At 51.7% G+C, this 27,338-nt stretch overlaps 1 protein-coding gene across 1 annotated transcript; it reads left to right on the forward strand.

The window, feature by feature from the left end:
- Nucleotides 1-3,812: 3,812 nt before the first annotated feature.
- ADGRA1 (adhesion G protein-coupled receptor A1) lies at nucleotides 3,813-26,270 on the forward strand (the record flags this gene model as incomplete). Its single annotated transcript, XM_080694990.1, has 3 exons — nucleotides 3,813-3,922; nucleotides 24,189-24,287; nucleotides 24,985-26,270. 3 exons carry the CDS (start codon nucleotides 3,813-3,815, stop codon nucleotides 26,180-26,182), a joined length of 1,407 nt encoding a protein of 468 aa, XP_080551116.1. The 3' UTR covers nucleotides 26,183-26,270.
- Between the last annotated feature and the right edge of the window lie 1,068 nt (nucleotides 26,271-27,338).

Genomic DNA, 27,338 nt, shown 5'->3' on the forward strand with positions numbered 1-27,338 from the left:
ACCCAATCCTGTGCCAAGCGGTGAGTGCTGTGTGTGTTATCATTGTGCTCCAGAAAGGGGAGTATGTCTTGTGTGCCAAGTGTCTTGTCCATGAGCTAATAAAGAGTTTGCTTGGCTGTCAGGAACAGTTAGGCACCCATCTCGCGGGTCTCTGTGACAGTTCCATGTCGCCTGAAGCCAACTCTCTTGCTCCATACTTGATCTCATGAAATGACACGTCTTGCATGAGCCAGCTTGCTCTGAGGTCTGTGGTGTACAAATGGGCATTTACTGTCCAGCACTTCCTGGGACTTGGGACAGGACTGCCCTCCTTAAAAGACCAGAGGGTTGGGACTCAAGGGAGGAGCCTAGGTCTGACCCCAGAAGCCACCTGCCTTGCAGTCAGGAGGCCCTGTGCCGCCTGCAGGCCCCCAGGCCATCCCAGCATGGCTTACATTCACCCACATGACACCCACTCAGCAGTTCTGCTCTCAGGGAGGGGGACGTCAAAGCCTCAAAGCTTGAAGGAAGTCACAAAACCGATCCTCTCACACCTATGGCCTGGCCTGACTTCAGTCTACAAGAGGAAGTATAAATTGCCTCTGGCTCCTGGCAGAGCCCCCATCAAAGCCGTTCCATCAAAAGCAAGCCCACACCTGTGCCCGTTGGGCTGTGGCTCTGGCCAAGAAGGAGAGCCAGGCTGCTGTTCCAGGGACAGACCTGTGTGCACACAGTCTGCACCTGACCCACCTGCTCATGCAGGCTCCAGGGACGTGCCCCCTCAGCCAGGCTCCAGGGAAGCGCCCCCTCGCCCAGGCTCCAGGGAGGGTCCCATTTTTGTGTCCACTGCCCCCATCTCCTCCACGCAGGACACACATATGCGTACCTCCTCCTCCCTGTTCCATGCCCCTGCTCCAGCGGTAAGCGCCCAGGGGCCCAGAGCACCTTACCAAGGAGCCCTGCCACCCTGTGGCTCCATGCCAGAGCCTGCCTGGCCCTGGTGTTCCAAGTCTTCATCCTGCTCCCATGCCCTGTGCCCATTGTAAATTCAACAAACTTCTGCTGATGGACAGGGAAGCAGCCTCTGCCCAGTTATCTGGGACAAATACTGGCGTCAGTGGCTGCTGGCCATTCCCTGGCCCGTCCACCTGCACAGAGAGCTGTGGGTGAGACTCGCCTGCAGACCCGTGGGCCCCAGGAAAAGCCAAGCTGTGAGCACCTGCTCACAGGAGGCCGCCATGGTCGTGGTGCAGCACAGGGCTGCTCTCCCAGCATGGATACAACCTGCCGCCAGTAGTATTCACTGGGCCACGCCTGGGAGGCCGTGCCAGCGCCCAGAGCCCTGATGCCAGACCTGTTCTGAAAGAGCAGCTACATTCACATCCAGTGCCCAGGAAGCTGGCCGCGACCCGGGCTACAGCCTGGCAGGACAGTTGGCAGCACATGCCTGGAGAGGCCCAGGAGCGGCAGCCTCCTTCCTCACCGCCCCTCCACGTCATCCAGCGAGCCCTGGTTATGTCCTGCTGTAAACGCTGCCTGGGAGCCATCTGAGAAACAACTGAGTGGCTGCTGCCTTTATGTCCACACGTTGCTACCACAGTGCACTGGAATCGCCTCAGGCCAGCCCTGAGCAATGTCCACCAGCAACTCCAGAAAACCCTGACTCCACACCATGGAGCTGCAGGGCCGGTGTCAGCCCCAGCAGAGAAGCTTGGCAGATGGAGTGGCCTGGGAGGATCTCAGAGCTGAGATCCATAGAGAAGGACTCGCTGAGGTGGGAAATGCTCCATCCTCCCCATTATCTCCCAAGATCCCGCACGGAGGGAACGGCTCTCTGCGTGCTGGCTCAGGACAACGCCCTGCCTCCTGCCGCATCCAGAGAGTGGAGGCTCCATCTACTCACCCACTTGCTGGGCAGACATGCCTGCCCACTGCTGGTACAGACTTCAGGTGCAGGGAATACCCAGAAATGTGCCCACCTAGCTGCTGGCAGCAGACACAAACCAGAAGACAGGCGCACTGAGAGACACCAGGCTGCTGATGAGGGCACAGAGCTGCCGGGCAGAGGCTGCAACTCTGCATGCACCCACAGAGTCCCCAGGTGACAATCCCCTTGCCAGGCACTGCATTCCAGGGGCCTGTGGACATAAACAAGACTGTGTTACCACTGGGCTCCACGGCCAGCCCAGGCTGGTAGGGAGGGAGAGGAGCTGACCCAGCTCAGCCAGCCCAACAGCTCCTTCATTGCTGCCCACTGGAGGGGAGGCACCCAAGGAGGGCAGGCTAAAACCTAGGCTGTTGGAAGAAGACCTGCGCCCTCCACTAGCAACCAGTGGCTGCTGCTCGGTGCTGAGCACAGCCCTTCCAGTGCCCTCCCTGTTCAAGGGCAGCTCAGCATCACAGCAGGACTAGGAAAAGTGGTCCAGAGCTCTGGATGGCTGGAGAGAACAGACAGTTGTTATGGCAACAGAAAGATGACCATGAGCCTCATTAAAGTACAAAGTGACATCATAAACAAAAATAATGAATGTGCGTCAGCACTGGCCCCGGAAGTAGGGAGGGGGCTTGCTCACTGCCTCCTTCCCTGCTACAGAAGGCTGTCTGGAAACCAGGACAGTGCCCTGCAATCTCTTCACGTGCCCAGCACATGGGGTAAACAGTAGGACTGTCTTGCAGTCCCCAAGCTGGCAGCCTGATGAAGCACAGTCCACAGAGCCAGCCCCAGCCCACTTACTCTCCTGCGGCTCCTTCTGGGGATGTCTCTGCTATGCCTCTGTGTATGCAATGACAGCCATGCAGGGGATTCCCGAAAAGAGAGGAACCTTCCTTACGCCAGGCCACACCCACCTGGTCGCCTTGGTGGGAGGAGGAAGGTGCTCCAGTGCAGAGAGTTCTCACTGTCCTGTCCAGCGCCCGCCCTCTCAGCCAGGCCGGGGTGAGGGCTACATGCTTGGCCTATACCAGCCCCATCCCACTCAGAGACCCAGAAGGCCGAAGAAAAGGCCAGACCCTCAGGGTGCAGGGAGCCACGCATGGGGAGCTCATCTGAAACCATAAACAGAGCTCTTTGACCTTTCCACCCCCACAGAATCCTCACCAATTATATAGTGTTGCTCATAAGTAAAAGTTGAACTCTGGATTTCATAAATAATTTTAATGGTGCAATGTTAGCTTTATGCAGAGAATCTCTATTTCTTAAACAGTTATGTCCTTTCCAATTATGGCAATATTTTACTTGTCATTTTGAAATGTCAAGTTATTACCTCAAATCGTGGAATCAGATGGAGACGACCCAGTGTGGAATACGTAATAAGCTTGTGCACAGGACCGGGGCTGGCGGCACCGCCATTGCCATAGTAACGAGTCACTGTGACGTGTGTGGGTCTTCCCAACCTCATCCCCGCGGTATCTCTTCATACATGCAATGCCACAAATAACAGCATGTCGGGAGAGTCCTGCAGTGCGGATGTACCCTCTCCTGCTTGGCAGAGAGCAGGGAGCTGCGTGCGCACAGGCCTCACGTTGCTTGGGGAAGGCATGCAGGCCCCCAGGCTCCTGGGGGCTCCTGGCCCACCTCCCTGCAGGAGAGCAAAGCTCTGGGGTCCTCCCCAGCCCTGGGGACTGTCCCTCCCTTGCGGTCTCATTTCCTTTCTCTAACAAGTTGTGGCATAGCTCCTGGGTGAAGGATTGGCTGGGCTCAGTCCAGTGGGGCTTCCAGGAGGCAGTACAGTGACGGGGTCGTCTGTGCTGAGGTGGGCACTGGCAGGGGCCCGCCTGACTGACCGTTTCCCTCCCAGGTGGGCATCGTGCTTCACTACTCCACACTGTCCACTATGCTGTGGATCGGAGTGACTGCCAGGAACATCTACAAGCAGGTGACCAAGAAGGCCCCACCATGCCCGGGCGCAGACCAGCCACCGTACCCCAAGCAACCCCTGCTCAGGTACCCAAGCACGTGCAGGGCACAGTGCCTCTGCCAACCTGGGCCCCGGACTTTGGCTTCTACAGGCCTTGGCACACTTCCCCACTAGGCAACTCCAGGCCTGGGAACGACTGGGGCTGGATGGGCAGGCCTCGGGACAGGAGGGGGAGGGGTATCGAGGTGGGCCTGGGAACAGTGTGCTGGGCAGGGGCTAGGCAGCAACGGAGGCGGGCGCAGGCTTCCACATCTGGGGCTGGAGCTAGCTGGGGACACGTCTGTCCCTCTAGCTGCTGGTCACTGGGGCAGACCCCAAGGGCTGTGCGTGGATGCTGGAGGCTGTGGCTTTGGCTCACTTCCTGGGCTCAGTGGCACTAGGTGCCTGCTTCCTAGCTGGGAGGGAACTTCCCGCGCAGGCACTGATTTCCAGGTGACCATAGCCTTGCCTTCAGGGCCGGTTGGCTGGGAGAAGGACCTCACTCCAGCTGAGCACCCCGGCTCCCCCCCGTGGGCATGGTGGGAACTGCATGCCTGGGCCAGGGGAACATCCTTGAAGCACTGCCAGCAGGTGACAGCCTCCTCCCACCCAGAGCACAGCCCCAGGGCCAGGCCACCGGGAGGGGGAGGGGCGGGAGCTCCCCCACTCCACATAGAAAACAAGAGTGCTCCTTTGGACGGGCACGGCCGAGCTGTGGTGGGACACCTGGTTCTGCCGACTGCTCTCTGTATCAGGACGAAACCCCAAACCCTGCAGACTGCCAAAGCCCATCCAGAAGGTCGCTGTGCCAACGCCTTGGCTGCCTCCTGGCTTTCCCAGAGTGGCCCTCCCTGCCCAACAGTGCCCTGGTGTTTGCCCTATTGGCTGTCTGAGAGGCAGCTGCTGCTCCCGCTGTGAGGCTGTGGCCTGCTGCGTGGAGATACAAGCCCTCCGGCTGAGCTCCTGGGGTCCTAAGCCCAAAGGGCCACCGGCCACCTCCGGGTGTGGCTGGCATACCGTGGGAGCGCTCTGAGGTGGGCAGACCAGTGTCCTGTGTTGTTTGAGCAAACAGGGCTCGTTCCCACACAGATCCCTTCCTGATGCCTGGTTTCAGGTCTAGGCCCACACACTGCCCCAACAGCCCAGGCCCTCCACTGCTCTCTGCCTGGCTGGGGATGGGGGCAGGGGTGCTACGCCTGTTCCTTCCGAGGAGGTGGGGAGCTGGCATCCCCTCAGACCCCCAAGGCGCCTCGCTGGACTTCCCTCAGAGGTGGCTCCTCCCCTGGCCCCTGCTGGGCTCCTGGTCTGCATCACTAGCCCCAGGCCCCAACCCATGAGTCGTTCATGCACAACAGAGCAGTCCTGGAGGAAAGACCCCCACGCACCCACGAGGAGCACATCCCACCCCCGCTCCTGGCTGGGCCCCGGCCACGCACAGGACGGTCAGTGCCCGCGGGCGGCAGAAGCTCATGTGCTGTTGGTGCGCGAAGGAGCCCATGTGCCCCAGTCCAGCCCCAGGTTTCCACCCAGACAGAGGAACAGGATTCCCGGGAGGCTTCTGCAAGAAGCCAGGGGCATTGTTGGGCTTTCAACATTTGAGGAGCCTCTTTCTGAGGTCACGCTGGGGTCTGTGCACCCTCCCAGCATGGCCTCTGCTGGGCCTTAGCAGAAACCAAGCCCATTCTAGGGAGAGCTCAAGGAAAATATAGCCACATGAAAGTTTGTAGGACTCGAGTGGATGAACATGGCTCACCTGAATCCCTTCTGTCTGAACAGACCTGGCTGGTGGAGGGCTGACCCCACTCCCCACGTGTGCATCTGGAAGCTACCCTCAGACAGCTGGGTCATGGAGACCCAGCAGGCCAGAGTCCTGCCACTCTCTCAGTCATGCGCCCATGCCAGTGTGAACCTAGACGCTCCATGGGGAGCGTGCGACTCTGGTCTCCTCTCCCCTCGCTCCTAGGACACACCCCAGCTCCGTGGGACCCATGCAGACAGGGGAGCCTGAAGGGCCCAGTTAGGAGTCCCCACACAGCCAGCAGACCCTGGGCACGGGGGAGACTGCCCACCCTGACGGCAGGCAGCAGGAGCCCACCCAGGGCGAGGTCCGAGGGCAGAGGCTGAGCCGGCACACTTTGTGGAAAGCACTGTGGCCTGCACCCCGGCCTGGGTCCTGCGTGGGCCAGGTAAGTGGGCAGGCACACACAGAGTGTCTCAGCCCTGGGCCAAGAGGAGCCTGCACAGGCAGAGTTGTGGCCCAACCCACTGGCCCCAGGAGCACACTGTCCACAGACCACAGAGGAAGTGTCCCGTTCCAACAGGGCCACGTCTGCCCACAGCATAGCCCTCTCTCCACTTTCTGGGGTCTGTGAGTTCCTCCAGCAATGCTTTGTGGCCTGTGGTACCCAAGTCTGTTTCTCCTTGGTTATGACTTTCTTAAGTTTTTTTTTTTTTTTTCATGTTACTGTAAATTGGATTTAATTTTTGTTTCCCATTATTCATTGCTTATATATAGAAACACAGACGTCTTTTGTGTGTTGATTTTGTACCCTGAAGCTTTGCTGAGTTCCTTTACTAGCTCAGTAGTTTTCTGACAATTCTTGGGAATGTTTTGTTCATCTGATGACCCTGCCATCTATACCCAGGGACAGGATTGCTTCTTCCAGTCCAGGCTACTTCCATTTCTCTTTTGAGAGTAATTGCTCTGGCTGAGACCTCCGGTTCAGTGTTATCTTCTCTCTCTGTCTACCAAAGGTCTACCAACTGTGCTGGTCTTCCTAAAGAAACCACTTTGGTTTACCTTTTTTTGCTATTTGCCTGTCCCCTGTCCTGTTTTCTCTTGGGCTTTCTGATTCCCTGTTCTGTTCTCTCTCTTGGGCTTTCTGATTCCCTGCCTCCCACTCACTTTGGGTCCAGTTCACTTTTTTTTTTTATTCCTTATGGTATAAATTAGATTATTGACTCGAGGTCCTTCCTCTTTAACGTAGACATCAGCACTCGTAAGGTCCCTCTCCATAGCATTAACCCAAAGGTGTGTCGCAGGTTGGCTCAAAGTCTTTTCCAGTTTTCCCTGTGATTTCCTGCCACTGGTTATTTAAGAGCATGTAGTTTAATCTTCACAGTTCACTAGGCATTCGGGGAACACAGCCCTCTGAAGTGTGCTGAGACCTTTAGTGAGGCATGGAGTGAAGGCCCCCAGTCTGTCAGAGCGGCCACGGGCGCAGACCTGCCCTGCAGAGACAGGGTGTGTCTCCCTCCTTCCCTGTCTCTGGGAGATGCCGCCTCTTCCACGTGGCCCTGTGGCCAGGCGGGGCAGCAGGTGGACAAGGAGGGAGTGCGACCTGCACAGCTTGCCTGTGGCCACTGCAGCCGAGCCGGCAACACCTGCTTCTTGGGGTGTGAGGAGGAGAGCGGTCCTGGGACCAGGAAGCCACATGCCCAGTGGAGTCAGGACCTTCCCTCTCAGTCCACAGGACCAAGCCATCCTCAGCATCCACACATACCAGGGCCTCCCTGCCCAGCATCTGTGGCCCAGGCCACCCCAGCAGCCACAGGATCCACACCACAGCCACGGCCTCTTCCCTTGCATTGCCTGAGCCTGGCCCACCGCTCCTGGTCACTGATGTCCACTCTGAACTGGTCAGTTTCTCGGTTAAACTCGCCTGAGCGGGTCACCTCAGTACTGGCCTGGCTGGCTGCTGTTGAGAGAAAGCAGTCTAACAGCTCTTCCTTCTGAGGCCCGAGGACCAGCTGGCTCACTGACCCTGTGGGCAGTCAGGCCCCACGGCCGCCCAGCATGGGGCACCCCTGAAGCTGCTGCTGTGACAGAAGCCACATCAGGCAGGTTCTGGGCCTCCAGGGGCAGCTGTCCAGCATTATCCTTCTGGCAGGTGGTCCACAGAGACCTGCCCCATTTTCAATAGCAAAACTAGGCAAAATGAGTCTGTGTTAGCCCAAAGAGGCTGCGCAGGACTCCGCTCAGGGCTCTTGCCAAGATTGGCCACGTGGTGCCCACTGACTGGCCGGGGCCTTGGCGCCTCCAGACCTCAGGCCCTCGCTGATGAGCATGCACCGCGCTGCTCACACTAGTGGAGGGCTGGCTCGCAAACCCAGCGCGGCACGGGACAGCCCGGTCTCGTCAGTGGGCGCTGTGGGAAATCAGCCCAAAGTAGTGTCCAGGCTCCCGCCAAGGGCAGGTCCTGGAGCTGGCTCTGCAGAAGCCTACGCAGCCCGCAGGCCACCAGCCTCCAGCATGAGCTTACCTTCTCAGACATGCTGTCGAGGAGAGAAAAGAGGTTTAGAGAAATACTGGATAAGAAGTTCTGAAAGAAAGAGAGGTGCATCGGTGCTGTATCCCTCAGCTAGCCCTCTGCGCCAAGCTGTGGCTCGCAGGCTGAGGAAGCAACGTGCTTAGGACTTCACTCCAAGATTTCACGGTCCAGACTTATTTCCATAATTCGCTTACCGTCAGTCGAGGCCCTTCTCTTTCTGCAGCTTCAACTTAACTGCCCAATCTCATTACCACGGTCAGCACTGCTGGGCAGAATGGCGTCAGTCAGGACCACACACTCACTCTACACACGGAGGCTCTGTGTGTGTTTCCCATATTGGTTAGAGGGAGTGAGGCCAAACCCCTGCCGGTTCAGAGCAGGCTGAGCGGCAACAGGCCACAAGTGCTCCCAGCCCGCTGCTCGGCCCCGTTCAGGGAGGGCCCTTGAGCCTCTGATCTGTCCACACTCCCACTCCCACCCAAAGGGAAGCCGCTCGGAAGCCGGCAGACCTTGCCGTGATGCTCAAGGGGCTAATTCCCAATTTAGCTACTTGTAATTGCAGCCTAATTTTACAATCGGTTCCACCCCTTCTGATAGTGCACGCCCAGGTCTTTTCATTAGTGAAGGTCTGCTTCTGCCGGAAAGGACGACCGCAGAGGCACGAGGATGCCCGTGTTCTGTGTCCATCAAGGCCTGCCCTGGAAGGCTGCGCCCCACTCCCACACAGCAGGCTCCTGCTGGCACGGGCTTCCACGCAGTCCTCCAGAACCCAGGCCTGAGCCCCTGCGGGCCTTAGTTCCCCGAGTCCTGGGCGTGACTGTGCCTGACAGTGAGACCCTGGAGGGCCTTCCACTGGCCGCTGCTCCCGCGAGAGCCCCTGGAGGGCCAGGACCTGGGAAGGCCTTGCTCCTGCTCACATTCCCCCAGGTCCTGTGCGATCCGACCTGCCACTTCCTGTGTGAGCAAGCGTGTGGGAGAGTGTGTTTAGTGCGTGTGCATTGGGAGCATGTGTACAACTATTGCACGCATGAGTGTGGAAATACGAGCATACGTGTGTGTGTGTAATGGAGTGTGTGCCTTGTGAGCTTTGTATATGTGTGATGTGTGAATATTCGCGCAACCCTGTGTAGGTGTGCATGCATTGTGTGTGCAACTGTTCATATGTTCTGTGTGTACTGCGAATGTCTTACAAGGGTGTATGTGTGCACAGTGAGAGCATGCTAGTGTGTACAAAGTGTGTAGTCTGTTTATGAGTGTGTTAGTACAAGTATGTACAGGTATGAGTGTGCACATGTGGTGGGAGCATTTACATGAGTGTGTGAGTATAAGGTGTACATGTGTGTTATGAGTGTATTGCAGGTGTGCATATGTGTGGTGTGTTTGTGTGTGAGTAAATGTGTACAGGAGTTTGTGGCATGAATATGTGTGAAGTCCATGTGAGTACAAGTGTGTGCAGGTACCGGTGTGCATGCACTTCTGTGCTGTGAGTCTTCATGTGTAGGTGTGTGAGTACAGTGTGTAAATGTGTATTCTGAGTGTGTAGAGATGTACATGTGTGTGGTGAGTTTGTGGGCATGAGCGGTGTGCATTCATGTGTGAGAGTGCAGGCGTGAATACAAGTGTGTTTGAATGTGTGTGGTGTGTTTGTCTCAGTGCGTGTGAGTGCACATGTGTAAGTACACGTGTTTATATGTGGGTGTGATGTGAGCGTGCAGGTGTATGTGTGTGAGTCAGTAGCATTGTGAGTGTGATGTGTGGTGTGAGGATTTACGTGAGTACACGTGTGTGTAGTGCGTGTGCAGGTGTGCTATGTGATGTGAACTCCGCATGCACGCCGGTGTGCACAGGAAAGTAGAGGGAAGCAGAGGCCATGCTGCAAGGGCCAGGCGTTGGGCCCTGTGGGTTCGGGGCTGGGTCGCGGCTCACTTGGGGGTGGACAGCTGGGCAGGGAGGACGCAGGGTCGGGGCAGTGCGGCTCCAGGTCACTCCCCTCAGCTCCATGAGTGTGGGCTCCTCTGTGACGGGAGCCGAGGCAGGGCCACATGGGGTCCGCGCCCTCCCAGGTCCCTCTGTTCCAGGAGCTGGATTGTTCCCACGAGACCTGGTGTCCGGTGGGCGGCTAGGGGTGTGCGAGGCAGGGCCATGGGCCCGAGTGGCTGGGGCGGGCACTCACCTGAGCAGGCCCCTCTCCTGGAATCCACCTGCGCTGGTGGTTTGGTTCTTTCTCTTTTTCTTTTTTAAAATAAGTTTTTGATATAACCCTTTTTATAACGTATAATGAGTCCTTGCACAGACAGTGCTGAACACAGTGTGCAGAGCCCGCAGCCTGTGGCAGGAGGCCCCTCTGCGGCCCGCGCCTGCCCATCCGTGTTCTTCAGCGAGTTTACAGCCAACGGCGTTGCCTTTGGCTTGAGCAGTGCACCCATGGGGCTGTTTCACGTTCTTTCAGGGGGTTTCTTTCCCAGACGTTGCTGTGTACCTATGCACAAGCCTGGGGATTGCACTGTCGCCTTGCATCACAGTGTGGTTTGGAGTGATGCCACGTACAGCCACAGCACTCACGAGCGTGCCTCAGCCCCCGCCACAGCGTTTTCTTTTCTTTTTTTTTTTTTTTTTTGTGGGTCTGGGGATGGAACCCAGGGGCATTTGACCTCCGCGCTACACCCCCTGCCCTATTTTTTATTGTTTATTTTGAAACCAGGTCTCACTGAGTTGCAGAGGGCCTCACTAAGTAGCTGAGGCTAACCGCAAACTGCGATCCTCCAGGTCTCAGCCTCCCGAATGCTGGGATTACAAGCATGAGCCACCACGCCCGGCCGCCACAGCGTTTTCTGCGGTCCGGGCTTTGGTGCACCATTCCTCCTCACCATACTAGAAGGGTCTGTGGTACGCTGGGGCTTATCTAGCCTTCCTCTCGTGTGGTCACGCCAGACCCCCAACCATGCAGGACAGTGTCCCTGCCCAGCATCCTCGCCCGGCCCCACTGCAAAGGCCCTATTGCCACGTAGGGGCACACATTCACGTGTTCTGGGCCCTAGGCAGCGGCCACAGGAAGTAATCTCAAATGCAGCCTCATTCCTCCCAGCCTGGATATCTGTGGAACGGATATCCCATATGTCCCTGTGCCCTGCAGAGAGAGCCGGTGCTCAGGCTCTCCCGCGCTTTCCTGTCTCAGAGGAAGGGTCTCTCATGGCCCCACCACTCCATGTGTGAGACCCTGTCCCTGCGGCCCTACCCTGTGGCCCTCTCTGCGTGGCTTTCTGAGTCACCACACCTGGCTGTGAGCACCTTGCCAACTCTCCCATGTCCTCCCCTGCCATCTTAGGATCTGGCCGGGGCCTCGCTGAGGTTCAGATTTCCCCCTCCTTCCTAGAAACTGTCACTAAAGGAGAGGCTGGCCTGACCTCCACTCACTGTGGGAGCCGGAGTCCTGAGCACAGTTGTAGGCAGGTTCCTCAGGCCCCAAGTAACCAGGGCTGTGTGGGGTAGAGAGGTGTAATCAGAAGATAGAACCTCCCCTGGGGGGCTAACATAAACTCAGTGTAACAGGAGGGGACACTTGAGTGGCCCTGACAACGAGAGGGTCCAGAGGAAAACTCACGGGGAACCTCCAAGCTCCGTCCCCGCTGGACGAAGCTTGCTGGCAGCAGGACCCAGTGGGTTCCCAGCGGAGGAGAAGCAGGCTGGTGTGCTGTGGCCATGGTGGAGGGGGGTGTCACCCAGCCAGGGACCGAGGGATGGCGGCCAGTGGACCAAGCAGGACTCTCTACCACAGCCAAGCATCCACACTGGTGACTTTAGCAGTAAGAAAACCTGCAGCGCCCTCTGCTGGTTGATCCCAGTACTGCAGGCTAGGGCCGGTCCCATAGAGCCCAGCTGGGCCTGCAGGGCCTAGTGGGCTTGGAGTGGACCTACATAGGGAACCGGCAGCCTCCCGGCCACCAGCTGTGAACAACATCTCCCCTCTGAGTGGATGGAGGTGAGGCTTCTCCACTGTGTCCTGGAGGGTCTGACGGGCCCCCAGAACAGGGTCTGCGTTTCCTCCTCGTGCAGTGGACACTGTCCCGGCACCCTGGCCCAGCGCAGCCCGTCTCCAGAGGGGGACCAGACTCACTCTGGACTGTGGCATGCCCTTGCCTTCTCTCTGCTGTCCTGGCTGGCTCTGTGGGATGCGCGCCCCTAGTCAGCCACAGAGGACGCCCTCAGGGGCCTGCAGCCACGTATGGAGGGCAGGGTTTCCATCAGACCTGGCTTCTCGTCATGCTGAGTGCCTGCTGCTCGCTGGAACTGTCGAGCTGTGCGGGTCGGCCAGTTCCTGCCTCCGGGAAACGCTGGCCGGTGAACAAGTAGGAGCTTGGGTGTGCACCAGGGCGTCACGGGACAGCAGCTCTCAAAAGTAACTGAGGGAGGCCGGCAAATGGGGCAGAGCCCCGGCAGAGGATCTGGGAAGGAAATGGCTGGAGCCATGCATGTGCATTGTGGGGCTGAGTCTGGAGGGCTGCTGGCTGGAGGAAGAGGAAACCCATGTCTGGCCCGAGGCAGGGACCCAGTGGCGGATGCCCAGCAGATTCTGTGGCCACTGTCAGGCTAAAACTGCTGCGTTGGTTTGGGGATTCCCTGCTTCTGCCAAAAGAGCGGCAACACCTTCCAATCTAGTGGGGCCGCAGCCTCTCCCGGGAGAGCAGTCTGTCCAAGGAGGGACACTCAGCCGTTCTATCCACGGAGATCAAGGGCCAGCCCTGAAGGGGAGAAGGCGGCCTGGGCAGGGGTCAGGGCAATGTGGATGGTGTTCCACGCAAAGCCGGGGACTGCTCCCACCGCATGTGACTAGTCAGGCAGTGGTTCTCCCAAAATGGGCGCAGGCAGGAGTGGGCAGGAGCCCTGAGGCTCTGAGTAGGGATGCCCCCCTAAGGAGAGCGGAGGCTGGGGTCAAAGCCTAGGCAAGCATGGAAACCTTCAGAGGACCAGGGTCCTCCCAGAGGCCTTCCTGCCACGCGGCCCCCAGTGGACTCCCTACACCAGGGTCCTCCCAGAAGCTTTCCTCGCCACGGTCCCCAGTGGACTCCATACACAAGGCGGCGGCACCGTGGTGGGTTCAGTGCACCCGGGGCCATCTGCCCCATGTGCCAGTCTGTGGTGGGGGGCACACCAGGGGGCCGGTGACAACAGCTCCAAGCTAGATTCTCAACCCGCCTCCCAGCCTGGCCCCAGCGTCCTGTGCCAGCCATGGTGGCTCCTGCCTCAGACTAGGCCCTGCTGGGCGAGCTCCTGTCATCTGGTTGGGCTCCGAGGCCTATGGTTTGACGCAGAGATGCTTAGTGCAGGGCTGTGGGAAGGAGCCCTTCCTTACTGCTGAGTGATGTGTGCATGAGTGCCTCTGCCATCTTGGACTCCATTAAGATGTATGACTACAACACACCAAAAAAAATTTTTTAAAGAAGCACTTCCCTAAGGTATTTCCAAATCTTTAAAGAAGAATGTTGGAGGAGAATACCGACAGCCTGCTTTCTGTGGAATTGGCAGCTGTAGAGCCTGTGTAAACTGTTTTGTGGCTGCCGTTATGACTGATTTCTTTCTTTCTTTTTTTTTTTTTTTTTTTTGGTGCTGGGACTTCTAACTCGAGGGTACACTTCCAGACCTATTTTATATTTTATTTGAAAACAGAGTCTCACTAAGCTGCTGAGAGCCTCACTAAGTAGCTGAGGCTGGCTTCGAACCTGCGCAATTCTCCTGTCTCAGCTTCCCAAGTGCTAGGATTACAAGTATGGGCCACCACCATGCCCAGCTATGACTGATTCTTATCTAAAGCCTAATATATGTGAGAAAATTATTCTATGCAATAGACTTGGATCATTTCTCTAAATAGAATATAAATTTATTTCACTATATCAACCAAATTTGATTTCACATTTTTTCTACTTAATTGACCAATTTCTAGTCACAATAAAGATAGTATTAAAATTGTATGTATCTAAATCTAAAAAAAAGAAAAGGCTTATATGAGATTGGAGTTATCTGCTCCCCAGACACAGAGTCAAACATACCAGCAACCCCGTCAATTAGATGTTTCTAGATATTGCAATCAAGTTTTCTTTTCATTAGATATAAACGCATTAAGTTTATTTATTTATTTATTTTTTATTGGTGCACTGTATTCATACATCATAGTGGGATACAAAGAAAACTTTTGTAGACATACATGCACACATCGCCAGTCAGCCCCCACCCGATCCCCACCCCGTTCCCTCCCCATCCCTCCTTCCCATGCTTGGCTTAGTGGTTGACATCTAGTATTATAGCAATTTATCCAAACTTAATGATAATCTCACATAACAGTTTCATTTGTCTGATACCAAGCTTTTGATAACATAAAGATAACATTTCAATATTTCTTTTTGCTTTCTTTCTTACCAGAGAATATTTTTTTCTTTTTTTTTAGGTGAAACTATCATATATTTATATATTTATTTTTCAGAAAAAAATCTATCCTAATATGGAATATGGATTCTAGATACCCAAAACGATCTCGAAAAAGAACAAAGTTAGGAGATGTATATTTTCTGATTTCAAACCATATAAAGCTACAATAATTGAAACAGTGTAGTACTGTTCTAAAGGCAGATATATAAACTATCGGAGCTAAATAAAAGCCTAGAGCTAAATTCTTCCATATATTGTCAAGTTATATTTGACAAGGTTTCCATGAACATTTGGTGGAAGAAATAATAATCTTTTAACTAAATAATGTTGAAAAATTAAAATTACATGAAAACATTTCAATATTTCTTTTTGCTTTCTTTCATACCAGAGAATATTTTTTTCTATTTTATTTTAGGTGAAACTATCATATATTTATATATTTATTTTTCAGAAAAAAAATCTATCCTAATATGGAATATGGACTCTAGCTACCCAAAACAATCTTGAAAAAGAACAAAGCTAGAAGATACATATTTTCTGATTTCAAACCATATAAAGCTACAATAATTGAAACAGTGTAGTACTGTTCTAAAGGCAGATATATAAACCATTGGAGTTGAATAAAAGCCTAGAGCTAAATTCTTCCCTATATTGTCAAGTTATTTTTGACAAGGTTTCCACAAACATTTGGTGGTGGAAATAATAATCTTTTAACTAAATATTGTTGAAACATAATAATTACATGGAAAAGAATAAAATTGGACCCTTACCTAATCCCATATACAAATATTAACTCAAAATAGATAAAAGACCTAAATATAAATCTTAAGACTATAAACTTTTAGAAGAAAATCTGGGTCATAAAACCTCACAACATTGAAATTGGCAGTGATTTCTTGGATATGATTTCAATGGCACAGGCAACAGAAGAGTATACAAACTCCCTAAAAAATAAAAAAAAAAAATTGTATATCCAAAGACAATGTAAACAGAGTTAAAAGTTACTAATAGAATGGGATAAAATATTTCCAAATGCTATATCTGAAGGTATATTAATATTCCAACTAGAAATCCTAAAAATTAACAACAATAAAGGCAAACAATACAATTTAGAGATAGGTAAAAGACTAACATAAATAATGAATCTCCACAGATAACCAATCTTAGTTGTCTGTTGGATGGAAAATCTTGTTTCTCTGGTTCTAGTGTGTGTTACCTATTTCTTTTTTGTAGTTAATCTCTTTGAGTATTTTCTCTAGCGCTGGTTTTGAAGACATAAATTCCTTCAGTTTCTGTTTGTCATGGAAGCTTCTTATTTCTCCATCTAATTTGATAGAAAGTTTTGCTGGGTAGGAAATTTTTGGCTGGAAGTTGTTTTCTTTCAGAGTTTGGAAGATGTTACTCCAAGCCCTTCTGGCTCTCATAACTTGGTTTGGGAAGTCTGGAGTGATTCTAATTGGTTTGCCTCTCAATGTCACTTGGCCCTTTGTTTTTGTTGCCTTTAAGATTCTCTGCTTGGCTTCCACATTGGTCATTTTGACAATTATGTGGCGTGGGGATCCTCTTCTCCGATCCTGTCTAAAGGGAGTTCTATAAGTTTCCTGGACCTGCGTATCAACCTCTTGCTCTATGTTTGGAAAATTTTCTGCTATTACTTCCTTGAAGAGATTGTTGATCCCTTTGGTATCACTTTCTTTTCCCTCCTCGATTCCAATTATTCTTAGGTTAGCTCTCTTAAAATGGGCCCATATTTCTTCAATATCAGATTCCTGCTGTCGGATATTTTTTCCTAGATTAGAAACTATGCGTTCATTTTTGGAACGATCATCTTCTAAGAGCGAGATTCTGTTCTCCATGTGGTCTAATCAGTTGTTTGTGCTTTGAATTGAGGCCTTTACTTCATTAATTGCATCCTTTATCTCTTTTTGGCTCTCTCTGAGTTCTTTTCGAAGCACCTCTATTATTTCTACAGTTATTTTCCTGATTTGATCTTCTAGAAATCTCTGAATTTCTGTTTTATCGGGTTCTGATGTTGTGGGGTTGTGGGCATTCATTGCTCCGGTATTATTCCTCTTTCCCATGATTTTGGAAGTTTATGCCTTCTCTGGGTTCTTCCCTTGAGTCACTATGACTTCGCTTAAGGTGCTCTGGATCTCAAGTCTGTAGTATCTCTGACCCCACTACTCCTTTACTGGGTTGTATCACAGAGTCTCTGACCCAGAGAGTCGATAGAGGCTGCTTTAGACCGTGGGGGGTGCCAGGTTGCACGTTCTCCTATGGTGTGATATCTCTGCCACCTCCACTCCCCCACTGGGTCAAGTCCCAGGGAGTACAGTACTGGGATTTCTCCTCTGTGGCCCGCAATTTGACTCACTGTTCTTGAGTTTGCAGATGTAGCTGTACTGGACTCGGTGAATTCTCTGCTGCTGCCGCCGGTGGCAATATGGCTCTGCTGCCACGCCCTCGGCCGTGAGACTGGCGTATTTTTTCTTCTCTGGTTTTGAGTTCCACTCTGAGTCCCTGCAGCGTGTGCTGAGCTCAGTCATTGGGAGCTTTAGATGCTCCCTGCGCCAAAAGATCCCGCCTGGCTGTTCCGCAGCAGCTCACCTCGGCTTGCTGTAGCTGTCCGGTGAATTCACTGCTGCCGCGTCCTCGGGCGTGAGGCCGGTGTATCTCCTCTGTGGCTCTGAGCTCTGTTCTCAGTCCGCTTTCTCTCTGGAGCCTGGTGATTTTTTTGTTTCTCTGGTGATGGTGTTTTCTGACTATGAAAGGCGCTGATTTTGTGGTAATGGAGATTGGTTGTTAGCGGGGCTCTTAAGCCCCGCTTTTCTCCCACATTAAGATTTTTTAACTGTTCTTATTTAGATCTTGGTGATTTTCATTTTCTGTGGTATTTTTGCATTTCATAAAGTTGCTGAACCTATTGGCATATATTATTTATTATACACACTTAACCTTTCAAGGTCGGTAGCATATATAACAATAGTGTTGCTTTCTAAACACTGGTAATTTTCCTTTTCTTGCTTTTTTCTTACTTAGCCTAAGTAGAAGTTTATAGTTTTGTTGCATTTTTCCAAGGAATCAACTTTTCACTATTTCTCATTTCTGTTCTTATCTTTATCATCTCCTTTCTCTAGTTATTTTGAATCTACTTTGATTCTTTATTTTCTACCTTGCTAAGGTGGAATCTTAGGTCACTAAATTTTTTATCTTTCTTTTTGTTTTCTAACATAAGCTGTTAAAGCTATAAATTTTCCTCTAACCCCTGCTTCAGTTGTACCCCAGAAATTCTGGAGTTTGTATTTCCTTTATCATTCTGTTTAAAATACTTTATAAGTTCATTGTAATCTCTTCTTCACTCCATAAATGATTTACAAGTATGTTGCTAAGTCTACAAATAGTGTGGCTTTCCTCATTATCTGTCATTCATCTCTCATTTAATTGTGTCAAAGGCTCTACTCTGCATGACTGGGTCTCTTGGTTGTTTGAGGCCCTCTCCCTGGCGCATCCTAGGCCTCCGGGTGAGCCAGCCATGGGCACCTGAACAGTGCGCAGTGCCTGCCCTGGGCTGCAGTGGGTCAAGCAGGCGCCTCACTGCTCACAGCTTCCATTTCTTTACTGATTTCTTGTTGGCTGCTCTATCACCAGTGGAGAGAGGGCTGTCGAGAGCATGGTGTGGTTCTGAAATCCCTCCTTCTCCTTTCATCTTGTCAACTCTGGGCTCTGGACAGCGCGTCACGGGCTTTGCCTATCGCGCTGACCGCGCCTGCCTTTGAGCAGGAACGTCCAGTCTTGAGTCTGCTTGGACTGGATGGACTTTGTGTCTGTACTGAGGCTCCATTTTGCATTGTCTTCTCTTTTTGTCTCTTTTGGTTTGTTTTTTTTTTAACTTTATTATAATTTATTTTCATTGTGTAATCTCTGATAATCTCTAAGACAATTAAACCAACTGAAAGTTCTCCCACAGTTTTTCTCTAGTGTTAAGTTCCACTGTGTATTCTACAGAAAAAAAAACTATTAGAACTTTCTCACATAGATGCCGTGTGTGTGTGTGTGTGTGTGTGTGTGTGTGTGTGTGTGTGTGCGCGCGCGCATGCGCACACGCCATACTGGGGCTGGAACCCAGGGGCATTCAACCTCTGAGCTAGACATCTCAGCCCTATTTTTTAGTATTTTATTTTGAAACAGGGTCTCACTAAGTTGTGGAGAGCCTCATGAAGTTGCCAAGGCAGGCTGCAAACCTGCAATCCTCCTGTCTCCGCCTCACGAGTACTGGGATTACAAGCGTGCACCAACACATCTGGCTTATAGATGGCTTCTCTCCAGTGTGAATGAATTATCTCATGTTGTTTAAGGGAAGAAAGGTATCTGAAAGTTTTCCCATAGATGACATTCATGTGGTTTCTATGGAGTGTGTGTTCTCTTGTGTTCTCTAAGTGACTGTTAATAGGCTTTCCCACACTGATGGCACCCATATCATTTCTCAACAGTGTGAATTTTTTTTTTTTTGGTGGTACTGGGGTTTCTGGAAACCCTTCTACCTCCGGGCTACACTCCAAGACCTACTTTATACTTTTTATTTGGAAACAAGGTCTCTTGAGCCAGCACAGCTGGCTTTGAACCTGCATGATACTCCTGTCTCCGCCTCCCGAGTGCGGAGATTACAAGCGTGTACCACAGTGTGTGTTCTTTTTTAATAAATTTTTATTGCTACATTGTAGTCATACTTCTTAATAGGATACAAAAAAAAACTTGAGATAGACATGTACACATCACCCAATCAGCCCTTACCCAATCCCTAGCCCCTCCCCTCCCTCCTTCCCATGCTTGATTTCCTGATTAACTTTGATATGTTTGTTTAAGTACATCATTTGCTTTAAAGAATTTCCCTCTTCCCCCCTCCCATCCTCTCAGGTCACTTTAATTGCTCCTCTATAGGATCTCTTCTTCACCTAGAGTTCCTCCTGTTACCCATTTCTCCCTAGTTTTTGCACATTAGGGAAAGTATCTGATTTCTTACTTTTTGTGACATTTCACTGCAAATGCCATAATTTTGTTCTCCTTTTTGGCTGGGCAAATTCTGTTGTGTACACATCCCAGAGTTTTGTAATCCTCTCATTTGTTGAAGGACATCTTGGCTGGTTCCACAGTTTGGCAGTGATGAATTGTGCATCAGTGAACATGGTTGCTCATGCATTAGTTTGGTATTTTGGTTTTCATTCTTTCTGGTTGATACCCAGAGGTGGTATTGCTGGGTCATATGGTAAGTTCATTTTCCTTCTTCTGAAGATCCTCCATACTGTTTTCCAAAGTGATTGCATTAAATTTTTTTTTTTTGGTGTTCAATTCAAACTTTCTTTTTTTAAACTTTATTTTATTTTATTTTTATACATTTACTTATTAATTTATTTTCAGAAAAAATCTATCCTAACATGAAATATGAACTCTAAACACCCAAAACAATCTTGAAAAAGAACACAGCTAGAAGATGTACAATTTCTGATTTCAAACTTAATAAAGCAACAATAATCGAAACAGTATAGTACTGCTATAAAGGCAGATATATAAACCAGTGGAATAAAATAAAAATCCTAGAAATAAATTCTTCCATATAGGGTCAAGTTATTTTTAACAATGTTTCCAAGAACATTTGGTGTAGGAAATAATAATCTTTTCTCTAAATATTGTTGAAAAATAACAATTACATGAAAAGGCATAAAATTGGACCCTTTCCTAACACCATATACAAATATTAACTCAAAATAGATAAAAGGCCTAAATGTAAATCTTAAGACCATAAAATTTAAGAAAAAAACCTGGGTCATAAAATTTCACAACACTGAAATTGGCAGCGATTTCTTGGATATGATTCCAAAGGCAGAGGCAACAAAAGAATAAACAAACAAACTTCATAAAAAATAAAAAATATTGTACATCCAAAGACAATGCAAACAGAATTAAAAGTCACTGATAGAATGAGATGAAATATTTCCAAATGCTATATCTGAAGGTATATTAATATTCCAAATAGAAATCCTAAAAATTAGCAACAATAAAAGCAAACAATACAACTTAGAAATAGGTAAAAGACTAAAATAGACAATGAATCTCCAAAAGATTTTTATATGACCAATAAACACATGAATACCACTCATCATTATCATAATATAACTAATCATTAAGGAAATACAAATAAAAACTATAGTGAAATACTACTTTACATTTGTTAGGATGGCTACTTAACATGAATTACCTTGCTCCAGCCCTTTACCTTGAGTTTGTTACTATCTTTACTTGTAAAGTGTGTTTCTTGTAAGCAGCAGATGGATGGATTCTGGTTTTTAATCCATTTTGTCACTTTATGTCTTCTTATTGGGGAATTGAGGCCATTTACATTCAGTGTGATTATATAGAGATAACTTTTAATTCCTAACATGTTAAGATTTTATTTCTGTTTGAAATACTGTTTATTCTTCTTTGCTTAGTTGTCTGCTGGATGGAAAATCTTGTTTCTCTGGTTCTGGTGTGTATTACCTATTTCTTCTTTGTAGTTAATCTCCTTGAGTATTTTCTCTAGCACTGGTTTTGAAGACATAAATTCCTTCAGTTTCTGTTTGTCATGGAAGCTTCTTATTTCTCCATTTAATTTGATAGATAATTGTGCTGGGTAGGAAATTTTTGGCTGGAAGTTGTTTTCTTTCAGAGTTTGGAATATGTTACTCCAAGCCCTTCTGGCTTTCATGACTTGGTTTGGGAAGTCTGGAGTGATTCTAATTGGTTTGCCTCTGAATGTCACTTGACCTTTTGTTTTTGTTGCCTTTAAGATTCTCTGCTTGGCTTCTACATTGTTCATTTTGACAATTATGTGGTGTGGGGAACCTTTTCTCTGATCGTGTCTAAAGGGAGTTCTATAAGTTTCCTGGACCTGTGTATTGACCTTTTGCTCTATGTTTGGAAATTTTTCTGCTATTATTTCTTTGAAGAGATTATTGATCCCTTTAGTTTCACCTTCTTTTCCCTCCTCTATTCCAATTATTCTTAGGTTAGCTCTCTTAAAATGGGCCCATATTTCTTCAATGTCAGATTCCTGCTGTCTGATTTTTTTCTAAGTTATAAATTATGCGTTTGTTTTTGGAGTGATCATCTTCTAGGAGCTAGATTCTATACTCCATGTGATCTAATCGATTGTTTATAGTTTGAATTGGTGCCTTTACTTCAATGATTGCATCCTTTATTTCTTTTAGACTCTCTCTAAATTCTTTTCGAAAGTCCTGTATTATTTCTACACTTATATTCCTGATTTGATCTTCTGGAGATTTCTGAATTTCTGTTATCAGGTTCTGATATCATGGGGTTGTGGGTATTCATTGCTCTATTGTTGTTCCTCTTTCCCATGATTTTAGAATTTTGTGCCTTCTCTGGGTTCTTCCCTTGTCACCAGGACTTCACTTAGGGTGCTCTGAATCTGGAGTTTGTGGTAATCTCAGCCCCCACTACTCCTTTACTGGGTTGTATTGTAAAGTCTCAGACCCAGGGAGTTAATCGAGGCTGCATGAGACCATGGGGGTGTCAGGCTGGGTGTTTTCCCACAGAGAGCTGCAACTAAGGTGTGGTATCTCTGCCACCACTACTCCTTCCCTGGGTTGGTCTGTAAAATTTCAGACCCAGGGAAATTATCAAAGCTGCGCAAGTCCCTGGGCATGCAGTGCTGGGATTTCTCTGTAGGGGCTGCAATTCCACTTACAGTACTGTGCGCACCAATCTAGAGCTGTCACGGGCCTGGTGAAGTTACTGCTGCTGCTGGCAATATGGAGCCACTGCCACGCCCTCGGCTGTGAGGTTGGCATATTTCTTTTCTGGTTTTGAGCTCAGTTCTGAGTCCCTGGAAGGTGTGATGATCTTGTCCACTGGGATTTTTAGACGTTCTTTGCGCTGGAAGAACTGCTGAATTACACCTGAATGATCCGCAGCTGCTCACTTCAGCTCCTTGATTACCTTTCTTCTCTGGAGCCTGTTGCTGTCAGGGAAAATGGTGCCAGCGTGGCTCTGCCACCACATTGCGGGCTGGTTTCTTTTCTGGTCTCTGGTTGTTCTTCTAGACTTCTTTTTCTCTGTCCCTTGTGTTTACATTTTTTATTTCTCTGCTCATAGTATTTTCTGGCTATGAAAAGCCTTGATTTTGTGGCAATAGAGATTGTTAGCAGGACTCGTAAACTCTGCTTTTCTTGGTCTCCATCTTCTCAGAATTCAGTATGTGTTCTTAAATGTGCACTAAGATTACTAGACCAGCTGAAGGCTTTCCCACACACACATGACATTCATGTGTGTTCCTGCAGTGTGAGTTTGTATGTTTCCTGAGGTCAGAGGTAATGACAGGCTTTCCCACATCAGTGGCATGTGTCTGGCTCGTCCCAGCCTGAGTCACCTTGTGCTGCTGACAAGCAGCACACTGAGGTCTTCCTCACATGCATGGCATTCAGGCAGACTCTCTGCAGTAAGCATTCCCTCGTGTTCTGTAGGAGCAGAGACTTGAGTAGAAGAGTCCCCACACAGATAACTTCCATGCGCTTCTCTCCAGAGTCAAGAATTTCGTGTGTGTGTGTGTGTGTGTGTGTGTGTGTGTGTGTGGTACTGAGGGTGGAACCCAGAGGCTTTCTACCTCTGAGCTATACTCCCAGACCTATTGGAAACAGGGTCTCACTAAGTTGCTGAGAGCCTCACTAAGTAGTTGAGGCTGGCTTCGAACCTGTGCGATCCTCCTGTCTCAGCCTCCCAAGCGCAGGGATTACAAGCGTGCACCACCACGCCTGGCTGAGTCAAGAATCTCTTGACGCCTCATGAGGAAAGCCAGGTGGCTGCTCTCTTTCATCCTCTCTGCACAGCCTTCTGTGGGACGTGCTCACCAGGGCCCTCTCTTCCCGTGAGCCTCACGGTCACGTCAGCAGTGGTCCCTGGCTCCAGGGTGTCCACTGTTGTCACTCAGTCTCCTGCTTTTTCTCTGGCTTCCACTAACCAATATCCGAAGACTACACAGGAGAATCTAAGAGGCAGGCCAGGCAGCCCACTCCTCTCGGGGCTCAGAGGGGACCATTGTTCCAGTTGCCCAGGCGCCTGAGCTCAGATGGGTGGGACTCAGATCTGAGACCTCAGCAGGTCCTCATGGCCCAGAGAGGATCTGCTGGCTGAGGGCCTGCAGAGAGGAACATCAGCCATGCCCACGCTGGCTCTGGTCAGGGTGGACGATGTGCCTGGAGGGCTCCTCACCTGAGGCTATGAGGGTCTGGTCACTGGACCCTGGACCTGGACTCTGGCCGAGGTTGTGTCCAAGGGGCCCATGAAGCCACCAGCTCCTGCAGGGGTCTGGGCTGCCCTGCCCCACATGCTCCATGAGCCTCTCCTGAGGCTCCACTTCCTGGCACCCGCCCACCTCCGTGGTCTGAGTCTGTAGCAGTCAGAGCCACCACAGCCCTCCCCTCCCCGCAGGTGCCAGCAAGTGGCTGGGGCTCCCCTACCCCATGGCCACCATCTTTCCTGAGGGCGCTCTGCCCACCTCTCCTTTCACCAAGGGCTGGGAAACTGGCCCTGCCTCCCAAGGGAGTCAGCGCCCTCCATTCTCTGACAGGTTCTACCTGGTCAGCGGAGGTGTGCCTTTTGTCATCTGTGGGGCCACAGCTGCCACCAACATCAGGAATTATGGGATGGAAGACGAGGACATGGCATAGTGAGTATCAGCTGCCAGAACAGAGAGTGGACGGGGAGAGGGGAGCCACCTGCCCTGCTCCTCCCCAGGGTGCCCAGATTGGGCGAGAGGGCACTGGTACTACCAACCTGGCAGCCAACCTGCCCTGCCAGGGGCCCCAGAGCTGTGCCACCCTACCTCCCCAGATGTGCAGAGCACCCCAACACATACAGACTTAGCTTCCTTCTGGCTCTCTTTCTTTGGACACTGAAGGCCTGGTTTTCTTTAGATAAAAAGGCCTGGGGGCAGTTAACTACTAAGCAGCACCACCAGTCACCTGAGAACAAACACCTGCTCTAGAGGGGGACAGAGCCGTCACTCCCTATTCCTTGCCCCAGCCTGGCCTGGCCTTCCTCATACTCAGCACTCCAGCTCCTTCCTGCGCCCCAGGATACCCATCCTGGCCATTCAGACTCCACTGTCCCCTAATTCGGCCACCCCACCTCTGCCCACCACCACCTGGAACACTCCCCTGGTCCCCTGACCTCCCAAGCACGCAGTACCCATGACCTGAGCGATGAGGCCCCAGATCCAGTCCTGAGCTGCCTGCTGCCGCCTCCACCTCTCCAGCAGGGGGCCTCCAAGCCTTTGCTCCTCCCCTTCCATCTCCCCCACTCCAAAAGTAAGCCACCACTTAGGAAGCCCTGGCCTTGCAGATGCTAACCCGCGTCTCCCACAGCTGCTGGATGGCCTGGGAGCCCAGCCTGGGTGCCTTCTACGGGCCGGCCGCCTTCATCACCCTGGTCACCTGCGTGTACTTCCTGGGCACATACGTGCAGCTGCGGCGGCACCCGGAGCGCAGGTATGAGCTCAGAGAACGCACAGAGGAGCAGCAGCGGCTAGCGGTGCCTGAGGGCAGCCGCAGGCCTGGGGCACGGCCCGGCTCCCCCGCCTGCGATGCCCTGGCCGCCTCCCAGCTGCAGAACGAGCATTCCTTCAAAGCCCAGCTGCGGGCGGCTGCCTTCACGCTGTTCCTGTTCGCGGCCACGTGGACCTTCGGGGCGCTGGCCGTGTCACAGGGCCACTTCCTGGACATGGTCTTCAGCTGTCTGTACGGCGCCTTCTGCGTGACGCTGGGGCTCTTCGTGCTCATCCACCACTGCGCCAAGCGGGAGGACGTATGGCAGAGCTGGTGGGCCTGCTGCCCCTCCCGCAGGGACACTCCTGCCAAGCCTGGCACCCACCCTGCTCTTGATGCCAACGGGGACGTGCCAGGGCCCGTGGCCTGCCTGCAGGACTCACCCTGCCCTGGCAAGCCAAGGGGCTTCGGCCACCCACCCCCTGGCCACTGCAAGATGAACAACCTGCAGGATGCCCAGGGCCACGTCAGCTGCCTGTCCCCTGCCACCCCCTGCTGCGCCAAGATGCACTGTGAGCAGATGATGGAGGAGGAGGCCCACATGCACTTGTCCGAGGAGGATGCTTTTCTGCACGACCCGCACCTGCACAGCTGCCTCCAGGGCAGAACTGAAGCCCACTACTTCCACCGGCACCCGGTGGCTGAGTGTGAGTATGCCTACCACATCCCGTCCAGCCTGGACGGCAGCCCCCACAGCTCTCACACAGACAGCGCCCCCAGCTCCCTCGAGGGCCCAGTGGGGGTGCACACACTGGGCTGCTGCGCCCAGGTGGACCCCTTCCCCATGGTCAGCCAGCCGGAGGGTGGCAACGGCAGCCCCAGCCTCTATGGCTGCCCTCAGCGGCTGCCCCCGGGCCCCACCCACTTGGACCTGCTGCGGCGGACACAGTCCCTGCCCTTCGGCGGCCCTGGCCAGAACGGGCTGCTCAAGGGCGCCGGTCGAGAAGGCCTGCCATTTGGCACCGACGGGACAGGCAACATCCGAACAGGGCCCTGGACAAATGAAACGACCGTGTAACTGGAGCAGGTCAGCCTCACCAGGGCCCTGGAAGGGCTTCTCAGCAGAGAGGTGACAGGGGTTGCCAAAGGGACCAGCCTTCCAGAAGCATCGCCACCCCACCGCTGGATCCGCGCTGGCCAAGCCTCTCCGCCAGTCCCCCGGCAGACGTGGCCCTCCGCGCACTGACACCCACTTCCTGTTCGTAGTGTCCAGTCCTGGGCAGCTCAGAAAGAGTCACGGCTCTCCCCAGGAGCCGCCCAGGCCCACACGGCCCTGCGCCTCTTGCGGTGCCAGGTGGCAGGCGACCTGGGCAGCACACCCCTGAAGTTTCAGGCATTTGGTGTGTACGTTTCACACTTTGCTCCAGGGCCACGGCAGCCTTCATGGCCTGGGAAGCTCCATGGGCCTGTCCTCGTGTCTGCGTCAAAGCGGCATCGTCAGCAAACGCTCACTGTCACCTCTGCCGCTCACTGTCTCCAGCCCGCTTTGAGGTGGCCTGACCCAGAAGCCCGAGAGAGCCTGGACCAGGAGGATGAGCCGCCTGGGAGCTGTGGGAAGCCGCCCCAGCCTTCACAGGGCCGGCCGTGGGCTCTCGGGCCACACCTCAGAAGACACCATCACTGTAACCTGAGACTCGGCTTCCACAGCCACCGTCAGGACTGGATTCTGCCCCGACTTGGGCGCCTCACAAGCAAGCCCTCTGTTCCAGAAAGAAGAGGGAAAACTGGGAGTGCTGGCCACCACAGACAAAATTTATTTTCCTCTTCTGCATTTCCGTAGACATCTGGGAACAAAGCCCTAACTCAGTGGATAGATGCCAGTGACAGTGAGGCTTTGTGGAAGCACAAGGCCTGTCCCTGGGCGGTGTCCCAGCCTGTGGGCCTGTGCAGAGCATCCCTCCCTCTCTCCTCCCAGGCTGTGGGACATGTGCACACATACATATATGCACATAAGAACATTGTGCACACACATCCACACACACACACATCCACATGCCACACACACACAGAGACATGCGTACAACATGCATAGGCACACATACTGCAAAGTGCATGGCACACATCTGCACACCATATGTGTGCACATGCATGCACACTAACATGCCACAAAATGCACATCTACACACATGCACACACATACCCATACACCATGTGTATGCGCTGTGTACAATGCA

The sequence above is a fragment of the Muscardinus avellanarius genome (assembly GCF_963383645.1).
Source record: "Muscardinus avellanarius genome assembly, chromosome: 4".
NCBI lineage: Eukaryota > Metazoa > Chordata > Mammalia > Rodentia > Gliridae > Muscardinus > Muscardinus avellanarius.